This window comes from Thecamonas trahens (genome assembly GCF_000142905.1).
Source record: "Thecamonas trahens ATCC 50062 unplaced genomic scaffold supercont1.73, whole genome shotgun sequence".
Lineage (NCBI taxonomy): Eukaryota > Apusomonadida > Apusomonadidae > Thecamonas > Thecamonas trahens.
Genome location: NW_013657607.1, coordinates 80,223 through 100,065, shown reverse-complemented (window position 1 = coordinate 100,065; position 19,843 = coordinate 80,223). Strand labels below are relative to the sequence as shown.

Sequence of the window (19,843 nt, the reverse complement as noted above, 5' to 3'; positions counted from 1 at the left end):
ACCCAAACGTTGCCACGAAGATGCGGCATGGCAGCGAGGGAGCCCAGGTGCGGCGGCGTGCTGCAGCACGACGAGATACACGGTGGCAACAAGGCCGGCCGAGGCAAACACGGCACTCGCATAGCCACCCGCAACAACATCTGCAACACGGCCGTCCATGATGAGCGTCACCATCTCGTACGGGTACGACATCCCGCATGACACGCCAAGCGCCGTTGCGCCAGCCGCCATCAGCACGGCAGCGAAGGTGCCGCTCACGGCAGTGGCGCTTCCGAGGATGGCCCAAGCAGCGGTGATCGCCAGCAGCGATGACCTGAAATACACATGGCGGTGGTGGGGGCTGGGGAAGGCGGGGTAGACGAAGGGGCCGAGGGAGAGGCACATGAGCACACTTGAGTATGCGCAGGCGCCGGCAACAGCCACGTCGAGCTGGGACAGCCGCAGCGGACCCTTGAGCTCCTCGAACAGGAGCGGGAAACTATAGAAGGTTCCGGCTAGGAGGCATGACGTCGACGCAGCTACAATGCCGTACGCGGGGGTGGCTGCAATGGTGCGGATCTTGGGGGAAGCGGCGGAGAGAGCTATGTGTGTCTGGTGGCGCAAGCGACTCTAAATGATTCGGGTAATATTATATTCGCCAATGGGCGGAGCGCCGCCACACTCGCAGAATCACCCTCACTCAACGCGCCATGGCCAACATGGCTCGTAGAGTAGCTCTCAAACACATTGCCTCTTGTGGGAGTACGTTTGAGCGTGTGCTCGTGGGAGTCTCGACACCACCCTTCTCCATTGGCACCAATGCTCTCGAGCGCGCCTCTGACTTGCTCGGTCACGTCAAGGCAGCATACGCTGAAGCTGAGATTGTTGTGCTCACAACGGCTGATCTCCACCGTAACGTCAATGCAGCGCTCAAGAGCAGTGCGCGAAATAGGCGCATCAAAGAGCAACGTCACGCAGAGGAAGCCTGGGCAAGTGTCGTAGCAGAGAAGGGGGTGTCGAGCTAGTGTCTTGGTCTCACGTCCGACAGGACGCCCGCGGGTCGTGGGTGGACGAGGCAAGTCAGCGACTGGTTGAAGTGTGCAAACACGACGACGAGCTTGCTGCGATAGTCGATCAGTTCGCCGAGGGGGCGATCCAGCATCAGACCAAGGTTCGTGATCACACTGCGCTTCGGCTCGCCCAGAAGAAGTTCCTGCTCGAGGAGCTTGCCATTGTCCTTGCAGGACCCATGCTGCCGCTCCTCCCCACCGATGCCTGGCAGGTTACCGAGCGCAGTGGACTCTTCCTTCATCCAATCAACGCAACCTGTGATTCCAAGGCCGCGGCAGAGTTCTGGACAACGATGGCGTCCAACTCGACGGTTGAGGCTGTTGTTCTCGCGGCATTGCGCTCCCACAACGTGACCACCCCATCCACCTTGCCTCGCACACCATTCATTGATGTCGTTCTGCCGTGACCGCTTGTCCGGCCAACCGCCTCGTCCCAACCAGTCCCGTTGAATCAATACGCAACAGCGTCCGTAGCTGAGTACACAGACCATCCACTTAAGCCTACGAGGGCTGGCCGACCGAAGGTCGAGCCCATGCTCGCTGTGTCCGCTACGACGTCTCGAGCCCATCCTTTGATTAGCACCCACTTGTCTCGTTCTGCATCCCTCCTGAAGGAATCGAGACTGGCACTGTTCACAGTGCAGACAACGGGATGGGCGCGATGCGGTACACTGCGGGCATTGCCTCCTGTGAGGTGCTGGAGGGCCATACCGACTACGTGGGCGGCTTGATTGCGCTGCCGAGTGCGGATGGCCAGCTGTCTGTCCTGATCTCTCGCGCATTCTCATACGACACGGTCCAGTGGCACCCTACCCCAACCGGCTACATCCTCCACGCCACCACGCCCCCACCGTCTCATCCCCTCCCTCCTACTGGTTCCTCGCCCCCACTCCACCTCCACCCGCATCACGATCGCCAACCACACCGGCCTCTCCATCCCCCACCCCTCCGACCCCAACCGCCTCCTCACCGTATTCTCCAACTGCCCCCCATCATCCTCCGCCGCCACCCATAACACCCACCGCCTTTACTCCTCTGAGCACCGCGCCCGGATCCTCGCCGCCGCCAGCACATCCGCAGCCTCCTGTGCCATGGGCCTCACCAGTGGATCGACCGACCAACACCGCTGGATGAGCCCACAGACAGCGCCGTCCGAGTTGGCCACCATCGCGTCCGGGACGTTGCCGGCGAGGATGTGGCGGCCAACCTCCATGGCGTTGCTGCCATCAAACGCCGGTGCCCGCATGAGCATCTCGTAGAGGAGCGTGCCAAAGGTGAACATGTCGCCCTCGGGGCCCTCGTCGGCTCCGCGCAGCTGCTCCGGCGCCATGTACGCCACCGATGGCACCACCGTCATCGTCCCCTGGTTGCTCTTGATGGCGTTGAGCCCATAGTCGAGGAGGACCACCCGTCCGCTCTCGTGGACCACCACCACGTTGGATGGCTTGAGCGAGCCGTGCCCGCCGCCCGTGATCGAGTGGACCTCGGCGAGCGCACGCGCCAGCGCCAGTCCGATGCTCAGCGCCCGCACGTGATCGAGGCCCGAGCCCGAGCTCAGCTCGTCGAGCCCGGCCAACCCGCCGACGCCGCTCACTCCGCCGCCCCGCGGCAGCCGCTTCTGCCGTCGCTGCGACGACCGATCGTGAGGCCGCCCGACAAGAAAGGCCTCGGCGAGGAGCTCCTCCAACGACTCGCCGCTGATCCGCGGGTAGATGAGCGCCACATGCGGCGGCTCGAGGCAGAGCGCCAGCGGCGAGACGATCGATAGGCACTCGACGCCCACGCTCACCGCCGACGCCATGCACACCGCCACCTGCAGCAGCTGCTGTGGCGTTCGCGGCAGCTCCAGCAGAACCTTGGCCACCACCTCGCACCCGCGCCACTCGCTCTCCACCACCCGCGTGTACCCGCCGAGCACCATCGGCCCGCCAGCCTCGAGCACCGCCTCCATCTCGCGCCGCGAGAGAAAGGCGACGAGCCCGCCGCTCCCGCTCCCGCCGCTCCCGCCGCTCCTCGGCGACACCGATCGTCCAGACCGCGCAGACCGCGGCGATCCCCCGCTGTCGTCGTCGCGATCAGGCCCAGGTAGGCTCAGTACGGCCGAGCTCATGCCCCGCGCTGCAAACAGGCCGCGCCCGGTCTCGGCCTGCAGGACGTAGAAGCCCGGCTGGTCCGGCCGGGTGAACAGCCGGCGGTAGCGGAACCACGAGACGTGGCCATCCAGCCCGCCGCTGTTGCCCAGCACGCTCCGCTCCAGCGGGATGGCCAGCCTCCCCGTCGTTGCTGCCATCGGCCCGCTTCCGCGGCTCCTCCCCTCGACACCGTCACCCGCAAGCGCCGCCGCTGCGCTCGCCAGCGTCACCGACGTCGGCACCGTGCCATCGCCGCCGCGGCTCGGCGCCGGCGCGTTCACCACACCGGCGCGGAGCTCGCCGACCGACGAGGCTACCGACGCCGGAGCCGTCGTAGCCGCAGACGATGGCGTGCCCGTCGAGGTCGTCGGCACATCAAGGTCGGCGGCGGCGGCGAGGATGGTAAAGGCCTCCTGCGAGACAAAGATGGGGTGCGCCTGCGGCGTGGCGGTGAACGCCATTCGCCGGTGCGCCGCGCGCCAGAGCTCGTCAAGCTGGCCGGCAACAGGCCCGCGAAGCGAGCACCCGCGACGGCTGCCGTCGGCCGCCCGTGGCGATTGGGCGGCCGCGAGCTCGCCGAGGGTAGTCGCCAGGCTCGTCTGCTCGTCGTTGCGGGCGCCGTAGGCAACGGCCATGATGCCTGGGCCGGTGACGACGTAGACGGCGCGGAGGGCGTAGAGGTAGGCGACGAGGGCGCCTGGCGAGGCCAGGGCGACAACAACCGAGTCGAGCGACCAGTCGACGACCATCCCGCCGTGCTGCTGCGCCGCCGACGCGGCCTGGGTATGCAGATGGGTCAGCTTGCGCTCGGCGTCGTGTGGCTCGCTGATGAGCCACCGCAAGGCGTCGGGCAAGGCAACGCGGACGACGAGGGCGGTCATGGGCGGGCCGACCGCCGTCGATGGGTACGCCACCTCTGCCGGCGTGTACAACCGCGCCAGCAGCGGCACCGCCGCGTCCATGGTCAGCCGCGCCTCGGCCTGCTGACCCCAGAGACCCGCGATGATGGGCGCCAGCGGCGAGAGCGGCGGCGGGATGGCGTCCACCGGCGGCCGCCGGCCAGAGACCACCGCCAGCGCCGCAGCCACCGCGTTCTCGCCCGGATACACCTCGGACCGCGTCGCCAGCTCCCAGAGGGTCACCCCGAGCGCGTACGCGTCCGACGCAAACGAGACCTCCTGCCCGGAGCTGAGGATGACCTCGGGCGCTGCCCAGAGGAGCGTCCCGATCACCGCCGTCCGCCGCTCGCCAGACAGCGCGCTCACCGTCGCCGTCGTCGTCCCGGTCCTTGACTCAGTCCCTGTCTGTACCCGCCCCCGCGTCGGCTGCCGGCCCGGCCCGCGACCGGTCGCCGACGTCGACGTCGACTGCTCCAGCTCGTCGAGTGACGGCTGCGAGCGCATCGTCCGCAGCGTTGTCACCGATGCGCCCGTGCCCGACAACGGCGCCAACTCGATGCTCACCGAGTCTGGCGAGCCGAACCCGGGCTTCCCGCTCGGCACCTCGCTCATCGACATCTCGCTCATCACGCCCTCGCCACCCATGGCAGGCAACGACATCGCCAGCGGGAACCGCAGCGCCGAGTGCGAGTGCGAGTTGGAGAGGACGCCGCTCGCGCTCCGGCTCACCGCCGACGCCGGCGCCACCGTAGCCATCGACCGCCCTCGTGGAGGCGATGAGCTCAATGGGCTGCCCCGGGCGTCGGCGTCGGCCTCGGCACCTCCCGCCGGGCGAGAGACGGCGGAGACGGCGGAGACGGCGGAGACGGGCGGGTCTCGGATGGCGTCCATCTTGAGCGAGGCGAGGCCAAAGTCTGAGACCTTGGGCACCCAGTTTGCGTCAAAGAGGACGTTGAGCGACTTGAGATCGCCGTGGACGACGCCCGATGCGGCAAGGTACTGCATGCCCTGGGCCATGCAGTGTGCCCAGCGGAAGACGGCCGAGGTGGGGATGGCGAGGTCGGGCGTGTGGATGATGCTGTAGAGCGAGCCGCGGGCCATAAACTCAGTGACGATGGACGGCGGCGAGACGGTGACGCCCATAAAGAGGATGACGTTGGGGTGCCTCAGACGCATCAGCATCGCCGCCTCGTCCATGAACTTGTGCACCCGCGCCGGGTCCCAGTCGAGGCCGCCAGCGTGCGGCTGCTTGACCGCCACTGCCGTCCGCCGCCACATCCCGGCGTAGACCCGGCCGTACGCTCCGTGGCCGACCACCTCGCCGAGCGTGAGGTCGTTGTGGGTGATGATGAGGTCGTCGTCCGAGGTGAGCGTGTACACTACCTGCCGCCGCCGATGGATGACCACCGCCGCCGCCACCGCCGCCACTGCCACCGCCACCGCCACAGGCACCACCACCGCCACCGCCACCGTCGACGATGCCGCCCGCGCCGCCGCCGACCCGCTGCTGCTCACGGCTCCGCCGCTGCTCGACTCGCTGCCCACCGCCAGATTGATGACGTACACAACGTGGACGACCGGCGAGGCTGTGAGGCCCTCGGCGGCGGCGTACGCCCGCAAATGGACCTCGCCCGACGACTCGAGCAGGATGGGCGAGGTGTACGTCGGCGAGTCGGCCGTCGGCCTCGAGTCGTCGAGGGTGTAGTAGATGGTGGCGCCCGGGGTGAGGACAGTGATACCCACGCTCAGTGTCGTGGTGTACGTCCCGCTGGGCGTGTCCACCACCGGTGCGAGGACGAGCTGGTAGACCTCGGCCTGCCGGATGGCCTCCAGCATCGGCAGCTGGGCCGCGAGCAGCTCGTCGACCGCCTCGCCGCTCCGCGCCCTGTCGAGCATCAGCATCATCTCGTGGTACGCCGCCACTAGCGACGGCGAGCCAAAGCCGGCCATCGACCGCGGCACAATGTCGTCGGCGCCCTTCACCACCGCCGCCGCCAGCGTGTGGAACCGCGCCGTTGACACGTTGAACAGCGAGGTCCGCGCAGGGAGGCCCGACGGCGAGAGCGGGACGGCGGCGGCGAGATGGGACGCGTTGAGCGCAAAGGAGACGTACTCGAGCGCGTTGAGGACACGCAGCGCCCGCTTCGGCACCGCCAGCGTGTTGAACATAGAGATGAGCGCGTTGGTCGAGACGCCGTCGCCGGCCGTCGCCACCGCTCCCGCTTCGGCCGGCTCGGCGCCGCGCGTGCCGTACGGCGGAAAGGCAAAGACATCGAGCGGCGCGTCCGGAAAGTCGGTGCCGAACATGGAGAAGCCGCAGTAGATGGCGGCAGCGCCCGAGGCTACGTGGTGCGGGTAGTACGGCCGGGTGTAGTTGGTGGCCGGATCGGGCGCCTTGGCGCCCGAGACCACCAGCTCGCGGAGCGCGTGAAACGACGCAACGATGCGCTCGTCGACAAAGGAGATGCCGCCGGCCACAAAGGACTTGTACACCTCGTTGCCGTGCATCTTGATGACGAGCTCGTCAAAGTAGGTTGACGCCGCAACCCGGACCGAGTCGCCGGCCAGACAGGCGCGGCCCGAGGCGGTGACGACGGCGCAGAGCTGGAGCAGCTCGTCGTAGGTGGTCGGGGGGACGAGAGCGAGGTCGTCAAAGACCTCGGTCGAGTAGACGCAGAGCGATGGCTCGATGTAGAGCGGGAGGACGTAGTACGATCCGTCGGCGCCCTTGCACTTGCGCCTGGCTGCCGGCAGGACGTCGTCCTCCAGCCCGAGCTCCTCCCACAGCCCATCGAGCGAGACGTAGTTGTCCGACGTGAGGAGCTCCTGCCCTCCACCGCCCTCGTACATGGGGATGACATCGGGGCCTCCACGGCCTGCCAACCACGGCGTGTACTCTGCCTGCACCGAGGAAAGGGCATAAACGATGCGTCTGCAAATGTGGTGGTGGAGGCCTGGTTAAAATCCGCCGTGACTTTGCCGACTACAACACCGGAGGCTTGCCCCAACGGGAAGATGGTGAACACCCGGATGGTCGTCCGACTGCCTGCCGCCGTCGGCCACTCGCCCAGTCCGCCTGCCACCGCCACCACGACCATGACGGCCACGACCGCGAGCCTGAGCCGCTCGACCACTTTTGCATTACGCCGTCCACGTGCATACCACATGCTCCTGGACACACTCCACAAAGGCCTGCACGTCACCGGGTACTCTCCGCCCGTATGCCCTCACCACCGCCGGAGTGCTTGCCCTTGCCCCCTCCCGCTGAGCGTCGAGTGCCCGTGCCGCCGAGTTTGGGACGAGTTTGGGCCAGCGATGATTGGCTGGTGTCAGTCACTGCTCCACCACCAGTCGGTCAACGCCGGGATGCTCGGGCGTGGCGGAAATTTTTACACAACATCTTCCGCACGTTCCCCGCTCCCGCTCGTCCCACGCCCAAACGCAAGCTCCACATCGCACGCAAGCCCCACGCACTCTCTGGCTTGGGTGGCTTTTGCATGCAGCTAGTCATGGCTCACGCACTGCGTAGCGTGTTTCTTGAATCTGTGCTCGCAGTCGGGAGCGTGTAGCAGAGCCCGGTGGACTATGTCCCGGTACAGTACTCGGCAAATACAATATTTAGCTATGCTCACTCACCCTCCTCCTCGCCCGAGCCCGAGCCCGAGCCCGAGCCCGAGCCCGAGCCCTCGTCATCCTCAGCATCGCGCTCGACCCATTGCAGACCGCCAGAGCCCGTGGCCGAGCTCGCCAGCTTCCCGCTCCACCGCCATCGCCTCTTCCCCTGATTGCTCTTGTTGGTGGTGCGGAGCATGGCGGTGACCGGCACCACCGGGGCGCCGACCGACGGCTTGTGGTTGTACACCCGGAGGCCGAAGCGATCGTAGGTGAGGCTGTTGGCGAGCGACGCGGCGGTGGCACGGTGCTTTTTGGCAAACTCGATGCCGCGGAGGTGGTCGTGGAGCGCTTCGCGGGCAACAGTCCGCTCGGCGCGCTGGGCACGGCGGCGGGCCGAGAGCTGCGAGCGGAGCGGCTCGGGGAAGCGCCACACCTGGTTGTGCACCACGCAGCCCTGGGCGACGAGGTCGATCATGACAGCCAGGCGATGGGCCACGCCGCGGGCCTCGACAACCGTCATCCAGCCCTCGATGACCGGCTGTGCCGCGTGCGGCGCGAGAGCCCGCCGGAGCATCCACGCCTTGACCGCCGGGTGGAAGACGATGAACCAGAAGAGCTCGCCGATGGAGGCGTCCGGGTGGCGGCCACGGAAGCGATCGACGACGGGCGTCACCATGGGCTGCTTGGCGCTCGCGCCGTTGGGGATGCGGACGGCGGCAGCAGCCTCGGCAGCCGACGCATCCGAGAGACTGACGACGCCACGGACGTCGGCCGGGCCCTCGGCGGAGTAGCGCAGGGCGCGCATGGCCGGGTTCATGACGTCGTAGGAGAGCCAATCGGAGGCGGCCATGACCGACATGGCGGCGAGCGGGACCTCATCCGGGTAGAAGAACCCGCCGTAGCTGCCCTTGATCGTCTTCTCGGTGGTGGTGAAGCGGTAGAAGAAGAGCCGCTCATCGGTCGGGTGCCGCCCGTGCATGACGTGGATGGGCGCGTGGAGGCGGCGGCCGTCGACACGGAGGCTCGGATCAAGGCCGACCTGGTTAGCGAGGACCTCGGCCCGGCTCAGCCGCGGGTACGCCGGCGGATCGACGACTCGTGGGAGGACCCAGTCGCGGGTGCGGACAAAGCGGAAGGCCCACACGTCCCACGGGCCGAGCGCCGCCGGGCGGGCCCGCGGCCGGCGGCCAGCCAGAGCAGGCGGCGGGTGGCTGAACGCCAGGTGCGGCATCGACGCCGGATCCATGGCCCGCTCGGCAATGATGCGGTCGAGCAGGGCCCGCGGGTCGGCCGACTCGGCAGAGCTCAGCGGGCGCGGGATCTCGGGCGCAATGTAGACGCCGGCCTCGGCGGCGATGAGGCCAGCGACCTTGCGGGCCTCGTGGCGCCAGAGCCAGCCCACAAAGTGGCTGAAGAGCCTGTGGGTGTACGAGGTGACGATGCGGAAGCGGATCATCTCGGGAAATGCCGGATGCCGCCCGTTCTGCACGCTGCCGAGCGCCATCACCCGGCCCGTCGCCTCGTACCGCACGTCGAGCTTGACCGCCAGCGAGCCGCCCCACGACTTGACGAGCTCGCGGACGCCCTTGTGGCACTTGCGGCCCCACATGGCGACGAGCGCGTCGCGCGCCGGTGCCAGCACCCGCGGATCGGCCACCTCCCGCTGCGCCTCGGCCACCAGCGCCTGCCACTTGCTTGACGAGACGATGGCGGCGTCACGCGCCCGCTCGCGCGCCACAGCGTCCTCAAACGCCGACCTCTTCCGCCGCTTGTTGCCCGCCCCGCCCTCGTCATTGCCATCGCCATCGCCGTCGCCGTCGCCGTCGCCGTCGCCGTCGCCGTCGCCACGCCGCTTCCGCTTCCGCTTCCGCTTCCGCTTCCGCTTCCGCTTCCGCTCAGTCGCGTCCCAGTCGTCGACGAGACCGTTGGAGTTGATCATGACCGCGATGTGCTTCTGCGAGACTTTGTCCGAGTAGAGGAGCGCGTTGAGGACACCGGCGCTCATGCCGGGCGCAAAGTTGTCGGCGACGGTGTCAAAGCCGCCTGCGGCAGCCTTGTCCTTGGCCCGCCGCTTGGCGTTGTACGCCCGCTGGGCCTTTGTCCGCAGCAAGTTCCGCTCGATGTTGTGGCTCTGCCGCGAGGCGACGGCGGCGGTCAGCCCGGCGCGCATCAAGTTGTACTCGGGCATGTACAGGGCGCGGTTGCGGTCGCGGATGCTGGCCGCCGTGGTGTGCGCCGGTGTGTAGTTGAGCCACTGCGCCTCGTCCTCGCCCGGCAGCTCCACAAGATCCGCCTCGTGCTTCAGCCCGTCCCTGATCGCCGCGCTCACCTCGGTCCGCACCTCGGCCGGCACCTTGCACATCACGGCGACCTGCATCGGATGCAGCGGCGCGTACTCGGCCGACACCATCTCCACATACGCGTTCTTGGTCGCCTCCCGCCGCTGCACCACCAGCGCCTCGGCCGCCTCGTCCGTCTCCTCATCACCTTCTGCGCCCGCGCCCGCTTCTGCCGCTGCCTGCTCTCCCGATCGTAGCTCCCGGCTCGCGTTCTTGACGACGATGGGCTTGACGAGCCAGCCGCGGCCGACAAGCTCTGCCAGCACCAGCGCGTCGCTGTGGTCGAGCCAGCCCTCGAAGAGCAGCTTGCTCTTGGACGAGATGCGCCAGAAGAGGGCCGAGTTGTGGACGGGATGCCGGCCGTGGGAGAGGTCTGCGCGGGCGTTGACAGGGCGGACACAGTACCGGGACAGTTCGCTGATTGCAATTTGGGTCGGGAGATACACCGGAATCGGCACCGCCCCATACCCACCGTCGGCCTCCCTCGCCAGCCGCCGCGCACGCACCACAGCGCCCGCCGCTTGCTCCCGCCACCGGGCCTCGTCCACTCTGCATGCTGCCGCCCTCTCCGTCCCCTCTGCCATCTCTCGCACGAGCGAGTGTGGTGCCGTTCCCCTCTCGCTGCCGCCTCTTCCGCCAGCCTCGACCCGCCTCGACCGTGTCCTGAGCCGAGTCGCAGCCGGGGGAGGGACCGACCTGGGTTTGTCACGGTGGAAATGATAAAAATTTGGTCGGTCACAAACCACACACACACTCTCTCTCTCTCTCTCTCACATGCAAGCAAATGGTCTGCCTCCGTACGCCCCGGGCACCTACAGCCTTGTGGGTACCATGCCACGCAGTTGTGTAGATGTGGGAGAAGAGAGAGAGGTGTGCTGCAAGAGAGAGTGTGTGGGGGGGGGGGGGGGGTGCTGGAGGGGGGTGGCGTGAGTGTGCGAGAGAGAGAGGACCGCTTTTTGGTGATCAACCGCAGGACCCGTGCCTGTGCTCACGGGCGTCTCCTGTGCGTCCTGTGTGTACTGGTTGTAATGCATGTGGAACAGGGCCTCTGTTTGCCTGCGCCACGACTACTGTGGGAGGAGCTCGTCGAGGTGGTCATCGTCGTCAACCCAGTCGTCGTCGTCGTTGGGACGGACGTCACGGCGGCGTGAGTCGCCGTCGTCTGCGACGTCGACGCGGACCGAGTTGGGGTCAAACTCTGCGCCGGCCGAGGCAAAGCCGCCTTCGGGGACGTACTGCTGCGCGCCGCGGCCACGGCCGGTGCGGCGGGCGTCGTCGGCAGGCATGTCGGGTCGGGCGCGACCAGCGGTGAGGCGGGCGAGGAGCTGGGCGTAGTGTGCGGCGTCCTGGTGGAGCGACATCTCTTTGCAGATGCGCTCGAGGTACTGCAGGGTCTCGACATCGTTGGGGAAGCGTTCGTGGATGTCCTTGTAGATGCCGAGGGCCTGCTGGTAGCCGCCAGCGCGGCGGTGGCACGAGGCGAGCCACAGCTGCCACTTGACGTCGTCGGGGGCAGGGCGGCGGCCTTCTCAAAGTACTTGATGCCTGCGGCGTGGTTGGCGTTGTCGACGGCGTGGGCGCCGAGCCAGGCGAGGGTGTCGAGGCAGGCCGGGAAGAGGGCGTACGACTGCTGGTAGTAGTTGTACGCCAGCTGGAGCTGGCCGAGGCGGTCGTGGAGGGCGCCGAGGCGGGCGAGGATGATGGCGTCGTGCGGGCGGACCGAGAGCAGGGCCGAGTAGAACTCGAGGGCGGCGTCGTGCGCGTCCTGCATCTCGTAGATGTTGGCGATGTTGTAGAGGACCTCGGGCGTGTTGGGCAGGATGGCGTTGAGCTTCTCAAAGGCGTGCAGGGCCGAGTCGAGCATGCCGAGCTTCGTGTTGACCAGCCCGAGGTTGTACAGCGCCTCGGTGCAGTCGGCCTCGACGTTGAGCGCCTCGATGTACAGCTCACGTGCCTTTTCAAACTCTTTGCGGACGTAGAGGCAGTTACCCTTGTTCACCAGCGCCTTGGCATTGTAGTGGTCCGCCTCGAGTGCCCGCGACGCGTGCTTGTCCGCCGCCGCGTACTCGCGCTCCAAAAAGTAGAGCGCAGAGACGTTGGTCGCCGCCGCGCCGGCCACGCCGCTCTGCGACCGCTTCTCAAAGGCCTTGAGCGTGGCAATGGCCGTCTCAAACTCGCGCGCCTTGATGTAGTGCATGGCTTTGGCGATCTCCACCTCAGCCGCGTACCGTCCGTACCGCGAGCCCTTGATGGCCCGTACCACGACCTCGTAGCCTTCGGCCGCAGACGCGCCCGCCCCGCCCACGTGCGGCGCAATGAGCCGCGCCGCCGCGAGCACCATCTTGTGCCGGCGCGCCTCCACGGCACGCTCGTATGCCCGCAGCGAGTCGGCCCGCATCCCGCCGTTGTCGTCGCCGTCGTCGTCGTCGTCGCCGCCGCCGCGGGCTACGCCGCCGCTCGCCCCGAGCCCGGCCCCGGCCGGCCCCGAGCCGGAGCCCGGGCGGACCGAGCCGGAGCCCGGGCGGACCGAGCCGGAGCCCGGGCGCGAGGAGGCGCCGCCTGGCGGGGGGAGGAGCTCGTCGTCGTCGTCGTCATCAAAGGAGGAGCGGCCGAGGTAGCGTGTGGCGAGCATGGCCTCAAAGGCGGCTAGCATGTCCTTGGCCGAGCCCATGGCATAGTGGCAGAGGACGAGGTTGTAGCCGACCGACATGTCGCCGGCGTCCTTGAGGGCGGCCTCGTAGTGGGTGATGGCTTCGGCGTACTTGCCGGCCGAGACGTAGACGCCGGCAATGGAGGCGAGGACCCTCGAGCGGAGCCGCGGCGAGGTGACCGGGATCTGGTCGAGGGCCATCTTGTAGTTCTTGAGCGCGTCGTCAGTCCGGCCCTCGCGGACGGCGACGCGCGCCATGTTGAGGCGGAAGCGGCCGGCGGCGGCAATGTCCTTGCTCTTGGCCACAATCTTGTAGCTCTTCTCGGCTTCGGTCCCCTTGCCGGCAGTCTCAAACGAGAGCGCCAAGTTGAGGTACGTCGTCGCCACAATCTCAAAGTTGGCGTCGAGGCTCTTCTCGGCCCGAAATGCCGCCAGCTCGCGCTCCTTCTTGCCGGCCTTTTTGGCAAGCTCGAGGCTGGCCTTGGCGCCCGACTTTTTTTTCCCGGCGCTTCCCCGCGGCGGCTTACCTGTCACCTGCCCCGGCGACTCGGCACGGCCTCCGCTCGCCGCACCCGCACCGGCCTCGGCCGGCTGGCGAGCGACAACCGAGGCAACGACCATGGCCATGACCGAGCTCTGGAGGTTCTTGGCGTGGTCCTCAGGCGCCGCCGGCTTTGTCTCCTCCAGAGCCTCTGCACCACCCAGAGCCAGGGGCGAGCCACCGGGGCCACCGGCTGTACCACCGGGAGTCCGCCGGCCTCGCGACGACTTGAAACCTGCCGACGAAGTCATCGGCCGTGAAGACGAGGTCGAGGGCCGGCCGGCGGCAGCAGCGGTGCCACCAGGGGCAGGGGCATGGGCAGAGAAGGCGAGGGGGGCCTTGTACCCGGAGAACGAGTAGATGTCTGTGGACATGGTGGGTGTGGTGGTGGGTGTGGTGGTGGGGGTGTGGGGGTGTGGGGGTGTGGGGGTGTGGGGGTGTGGGGGGGTGGAGTGGGTGAGGGTTGGCGCCAAGGGGAAGGGAGTGGCGAAACGAAGGGACGAACGAACGGACGGAGGGACGAACGAACAAAGGGAGGGAGGGATGGAGGGATTGAGGGAGGGGGGGGGGGGGGAGGGGGGAGGGGGGGAGGGAGGGGGAAGGGGGGAGGTGGAGGGAGGGAGGGAGGGAGGGAGGGAGGGAGGGAGGAGGGGATGAACGATTAATGGAACGAGTGGATGAACGATTAATTGAAGTAAGGGATGAACAGAACACACACACGCCACATACCACCACCACCATCACCATCACCATCACCACCATCACCATCACCACTGCCATCACCATCACCATCACCATCACCATCACCACCACCATCACCACTGCCATCACCATCACCATCACCACCATCACCACCACCACCATCACCACCATCACCACCATCACCACCACCATCACCACCATCACCACCATCACCATCACCATCACCACCATCACCACCATCACCACCACCATCACCACCATCACCACCATCACCATCACCATCACCACCATCACCACCACCATCACCATCACCAAACGGACCATCCTTTACAAGCCAGACAGACCAGGGAGCTCAGACAGACTAGGCAGGCCAGGCAGGCTACCGAGCCCCACAAGGCCGGACAAGCCCACAAGCCCGCCGTCGTCGCTCCCGCCCCCCACGACGCTCCCGCTGCGGATCTCGCTCACGTAGTCGATCTCGGGCGCGCCCAGCGCTCCCGCGGCGGTGCTGACCGCCTGCGCAAGCTGGCGCAGCGGCGCAGAGAGCGCAAGGACCGGCGACATGGCGGCGAGGGCGTGGCGGAGCGCCGCATCGGCCGTCGCCAGCGCATGCTGCACCTCACGCCGCTGCTGCGACGCAAGCCAGGCACCAGACTCTAGCGCCCAGCCCTCCCACGCCGCCTCCCCGTCCGCCGCTGCCGCTACTCCGGCCCACACTCCGCCATCGCCGCCGTGCGGGACGACAACGACCAGTGCCGCACGCGCCGCGCCCGCCGCTACACGCGCCGCCGCTTCCGACGCCGCCATCGCGCCCGCCGCAACGACAATGACAACGTCAAAGCTCTGCGCCGCCGCAGAGATCGCCGCCGCCGGCGTCACCTCCGCCCACGCCGGCAGCGCAGTGCCCATAGCGCACGCGAGCTCGCGCGCGCTCGCCGCGTCGCCCACAACCACCGCCGCAGACACCGCGCCCTCGCCCGCACTAGCGCCGATGGCTCCGACAGCGTCCAGCGGCAGGCCCAGCGCCGTGCCGAGAAGCGCAAGCGCAGAGACAAGCGCCATGGCCATGGCCTCGCCCGCAGGCTCCAGCCGAAACACCCGCGCCCGCGCAGAGAGTGCGTCCGACGCCAGCACCCGGCTCGCCTCAGGCATCCAACCGCGTCCGCCGCCGCCCACTGCCTCCATCACCGACGCCGGATGCGGCGCCACCAGCCCGGCCTCGCCCAACGCCGCACGTGGAGCCGCCAGCGTCGCGTGCGCCTCCACCACCGTCCGCACCACCACCGCCGGCGTTGCTGGCGCCACCACCGCCGCCAGCGGCAGCGTCGCCAGCCCGCCCAGCAGCCGCGACGTCCCCGGCGCCCACACAGAGCCAAAGGTCGGCGAGAGCGACGCCGCAGTCGTCGCGCCCACCGCCGCGTCGTCCGCCGCCGCTGCCTCGGCGCGCTCTGCGCTCGCAGCACCAGGCACCACGCTCGCCGCCGAGCCTGTCGCCGCCACCACCACCACCGTGCTCCCCGGCGAGGCCAGCGCCAGCGGCCCGGCCCACGCCGCGCTCTTGCCCGTCAGCGAGCCCACCGGGCCACGCTCCACCACCACCACCGCCGCAAACTCGCCGCCGCAGCCCGAGGCGTGCATCCGCGCCGCGCCGGCCGCCGTCGCCATCACCACCCGCGCCGCAGCAAACTGCTCCGCCCGACTCGCCACCTCGTAGCTCGGCAGCGGGCCGCACGCCCCGGGCACCGCGCCCACAGCCTCCTCGCCCACCCCGAGCGCCATCACCACCTCGCCCGCTTGGCCAGGCAGGACTGCGGCGAGCTCGCTGCCAAACGCCGCGAGCGCGTTGCGGTGCGGCACCGTGACCGCCACCCGCCCGCTGCCCCGCCCGCTCGCCGCCGCAATGTGCGCCACCGCCCCGCTCGCCTTGGCCCCGCTGCAAGCCGCCGCAATCGTCGCCACCAGTGCCGCCGTCCCGCTCCCGGCCGCCGCGGAGATGACCGCCACACCACCGTGTGCGCCCGAGAGCGCGAGCTCGAGCGCGTCGGCCGCGTCGCTGGCCCACCCGAGCTCGCCCGCCACCCCCGCCGCAGCCTCGGGCGACTCGGCCAGCGGCTTGCTCCTGCTCTCTTCGCACCCGCTGCCGCACACCAGCGTCTCCAGCCGCGCCGCGTTGATCGCCATGTGTGCAAAGGTATACTCGCTTGCCTCGGTCACCGTCAACTCGCCCGCCGCCACCAGAAGCGCCGTCTCCGGTGAGAGCGCTGCCGCAATCGGCGACGGCAGCGCCACAACAAGCTCGCCCAGCGCAGGCGACGCCCCAAGCAGCGGTACCACCACAGGCACCTCCGCAGACTCGGCGAGCTTGACCAGCAGCATCGGCTCTGCCCCGTTGAGCACCGCAGCGCGCCCGGCAAGATGCACCACCGCCGACGGGTCCAGGCCTGTCAGCCCCACAGGCGTCAGGTCGGCCGCGAACCGCCGCAGCTCCGGCGTCGCTGGCGACGACGCCACCGTCGCCAGCAGCGCCTCGGTCGACGCCAGCTGCTCCAGCAGAAGCAGGTCGTGGAACATCGTCGCCGCCCTCGCCGGCCCGGCCCGAAGCAGCGTGCCGAGAGCGTGGAGCCGCTTGTCGGGCTCCGTCTGCATGGCCTCCAGCACGTACTCCACAAACTGGTCGCACGCCGGCAGCGCCACCGCGCTCACGTCCACAAACACCTCGACCTCGCTCCGCGCCCCACCCGGGTACAGCAGCGCCGCCAGCGCGCCAGCAACCTGCACGTTCGGCATCCCGCCCGCTGTTGCCTCCTCCACAAGCCGCGGCAGGCGTGCGACCGATACGTCAAGCTCTTGCCCGAACTCGGGCAGCGACGGCGACGACGCCGGCTCAGACTCAGGCTGAGCCTCAGGCTGAGCCTCAGGCTGAGCCTCAGGCTGAGCCTCAAGCACCGGCTCAGGTTTGGGTGCCGGTTCGGCGCCAGCAGCCACCAGGCCGCCGCCCGTACTCAGCTGGCCCAGCACGCCGACGAGGCCCTGGCCACCACCGCCGCCGGCCACCACCGGTGGCATGCTCGGCATCCCGCCCATTGGCACGCCGTCGACCGACCGGCCGCCGACCGACAAGCCGGCAAGCGACATGCTACCGAGGTGGTGGTGGTGGTGGTGTGCCTGCGCCGGCTGCTGGTGGTGGTGCTGATGCTGCAAGAGCAGGGCCTGCTGCTTGAGCATGGCCTGCTGCTGGAGCATGGCCTGCTGCTGCATGGCCTGCTGCATGGCCGTCTGCTGCTCGCCCGGCGCGAGGCCTTGGCGCACGTCCGCAGGTCCATACCCGGCGCCGCCGCCGTAGCCCGGGACGGCGGCATGCGGGTAGGCTGCGGCATCGGGTGCTGCCGTCGCCGCTGCCGCCGCCGGCGACGGCAAGACATCGTCAGGAATGTGCGGCAGCCAGAGATGGCGCTTGTTGCTGTGGCCGTCGAGCTTGTCGCACATGATGGTCCGGTCGCGCGAAGTCTCGGCCGTGTTCCGCTTGTCGGGCGAGGGCCGCGGGCGTGGGTGCGGGCGCCTGTCTTCTCGTAGCAGAAGCGGCAGACGAGCGAGGCAACGACCGACGGGACGAGGCGCTGGGGAAAGGCCTGCGCAGCGAGGAGGGCTACGATGCGGTCGTCGATCGATGGGCGGTCGTAGTTCCACTCGTGGAGCTCGACCTCCGAGTGGGCAAAGCCGCAGTCGGTACCGGAGCGGCAGGCGCCCGGGCCCGAGTTGCAGAGGATGAACCGCTTGGGCGGCGCGCAGTTGACAATGGGGCACGGCCGGATGGGCGTCCACATGGGGCTGCTGTTCTTGGCCGAGGCGAGAATGAGGCAGTGCCATGGCTTGTGGCACTTGGGGCATGCGCCGCGCTTGAAGGTCAGCGGATCAGACGAGTGCGGGTCGACCTGCGCCGGCATGCCCAGCGGCGGCGCCTCGTCGAGGTAGTCGACAATGCCAAACGCAGCCGAGCCGGCCGGTTCGGTGTAGCAGTGGGCGCAGGCAAACTTGCGCTGGTGGCTCTCGCTCCAGAGCGGAAACGTCGGCATGCCGCTCGGCGGCGCGAGGTGCAGCGCCAGCGCTGTCGCGCTCGCCACGTCCTCCCACAGGCAGACCCGCGCGTAAGCGTAAACGCCAGCCATGCCCCTCTCCACAGCAAGCCCGAGCTTGCTCGCCGCAGAGAGCAGCAGATCATGGAGGGAGGTGGTCGGCGGGAGCTCAGCAGCGACTTGCAGCCACTCCCACGACTCGCACACGAGCTGAGCGAGCGACGAGACGCGGAGAACGCTCAGCGGCGCGGCGTAGACCGTCCGCCGCAGGAGAACCGCCAGCGCGCGGAGAAGCGGAGCCGGCACTGCGCCCAGCGCCGCCTCGGAGAGCTTGGTCGGCTGCCCGTCCGCCGACGGCCTGACGTACTCATCAGGCGGCGCAGCGAGGGCCAGCGAGTCGGCGTCGGGAATGGCCGGCGTCGGCGTCGGCGCCGGAAGGCTCACCAGCGCCGACGACGGCGACGGCACCGGGTCCGGGCCAAAGTCCTCGGGCCGGTAGACAAAGTCGTCGCCGCCGTCAGGCCCGAGAAAGTCAAACAGGTCGACGTAGGCAAAGTCGACCGAGACGTCGAGGATGTGGTAGAACGAGGTCCACCCGGCCGAGCCGGGCCACTCGGTGATGGCGTTCCAGTAGCACGACTCTTCGTACGAGTGCGCCCACTTGCACTCGTCGCCGAACCGGCAGTTGCCCGCCGAGTTGCACATCGAGTACCCGCCACTGGTGAGCTCGACAAGCGGGAACAGGCGCGAGTCGTCCAGCGGCACCGCCTTGCCGCCGGCCGTCGACCGCTGCGAGGCGATGGGGCGGAGTGCAAAGGTAGGCTGTGGTGGTGGCGCCACGTAGCTCACCGTCACCTTTTGCCCACGCTTCCCGCCCTTGTCCTTGCCCTTGCCCTTGCCCTTGCCGTGCCGCCCTTGCCCTTGCCGCCCTTGCCCGGGGCGTCGCTGGCAGCGCTCCCTCGGCCGGCCCAGGCCTCAGGCAGCGGCTCGTCCCGCACGACATAGACCTCGACGTGGCAGTAATCACAGCGCGGATCATGATCGACAACAGCACAGCAGATGGCACACACATTGCCCTCCTTGGCACAGCGACCACCAGCCGCCGCTAGAGCAGTATGAATGCAGCCCGTGACAGCGCCACAACCACCACATCGTTCCAGCAGATACGCACGAGGATGGGCAACAACCATCACGCTCCCGCTTCCGTCCCCGCTCCCACCCGATGCCGATGCCGACGAGTGACGCCCGCCAGCAGTCTGGAGGCCTTTCCCGTTCCGTCGCATGCCATTGCCATTGCCATTGCCATTGCCATTGCCATTGCCATTGCCATTGCCATTGCCATTGCCATTGCCATTGCCGTTGCCATTGCCGTTCATTGCCATTGCCATTGCCATTGCCATTGCCATTGCCATTGCCGTTCTTCGCCAGCAAATGAATTTGGAGCTCAGCAGCATGGGCTTGGAGCAGGGCCGAGAGCGAGGGTACCAGCGGGGCAATGGCTGTCCATGCCGGTGTGGCTGCCAGAGCAGCGGCGAGTCGGCCGAGTGGCATGCGGTGTCGCGGGGCAGAGAGGAGCTCCTCCCCAATGGCGAGCGCAAGGGACGTCACAAGCTCCCCGGTCGCCATCCTCTGCACTTGTGTCTCTGCCTGAGAAAGTCAAGTGCCTTCTTACCTCCTCCGTCTTCTCCAGAGCTGCCTGGTCCCCTCCCCCCCCTCGTGGTGAGCCTCCCCGTCGACGACCGGGTGACGTCGGCTGATCGATCGCACCTGGTTTTCACGACCTTTTTCGGCACCCGAGCATAATCCGAGGGTAGTTGATGCGGGGGACGGGGGGGGGGAGGGA

General features: G+C 68.4%; 3 protein-coding genes across 3 annotated transcripts; 1 reads left to right on the top strand and 2 right to left on the bottom strand.

Annotated features, from left to right (window-relative positions):
* Positions 1-698: 698 nt before the first annotated feature.
* Positions 699-1,456, top strand: AMSG_11259 (uncharacterized protein; the record flags this gene model as incomplete). The annotated part of the gene is made up of 2 exons (XM_013897384.1): positions 699-918; positions 1,110-1,456. 2 exons carry the CDS (start codon positions 699-701, stop codon positions 1,454-1,456), a joined length of 567 nt encoding a protein of 188 aa, XP_013752838.1.
* A 601-nt stretch (positions 1,457-2,057) lies between these two features.
* AMSG_12432 (uncharacterized protein) lies at positions 2,058-13,663 on the bottom strand. The gene is made up of 5 exons (XM_013897392.1): positions 11,605-13,663; positions 11,103-11,524; positions 7,717-10,451; positions 7,243-7,289; positions 2,058-6,981 (listed from the first exon to the last, which is right to left on the bottom strand). Exons 1-5 carry the CDS (start codon positions 13,597-13,599, stop codon positions 2,077-2,079), a joined length of 10,104 nt encoding a protein of 3,367 aa, XP_013752846.1. The 5' UTR covers positions 13,600-13,663; the 3' UTR covers positions 2,058-2,076.
* Positions 13,664-14,254: 591 nt separating this feature from the next.
* AMSG_11255 (uncharacterized protein) lies at positions 14,255-19,626 on the bottom strand (the record flags this gene model as incomplete). Its single annotated transcript, XM_013897383.1, has 3 exons — positions 14,255-17,449; positions 17,515-18,900; positions 19,486-19,626. 3 exons carry the CDS (start codon positions 19,624-19,626, stop codon positions 14,255-14,257), a joined length of 4,722 nt encoding a protein of 1,573 aa, XP_013752837.1.
* Between the last annotated feature and the right edge of the window lie 217 nt (positions 19,627-19,843).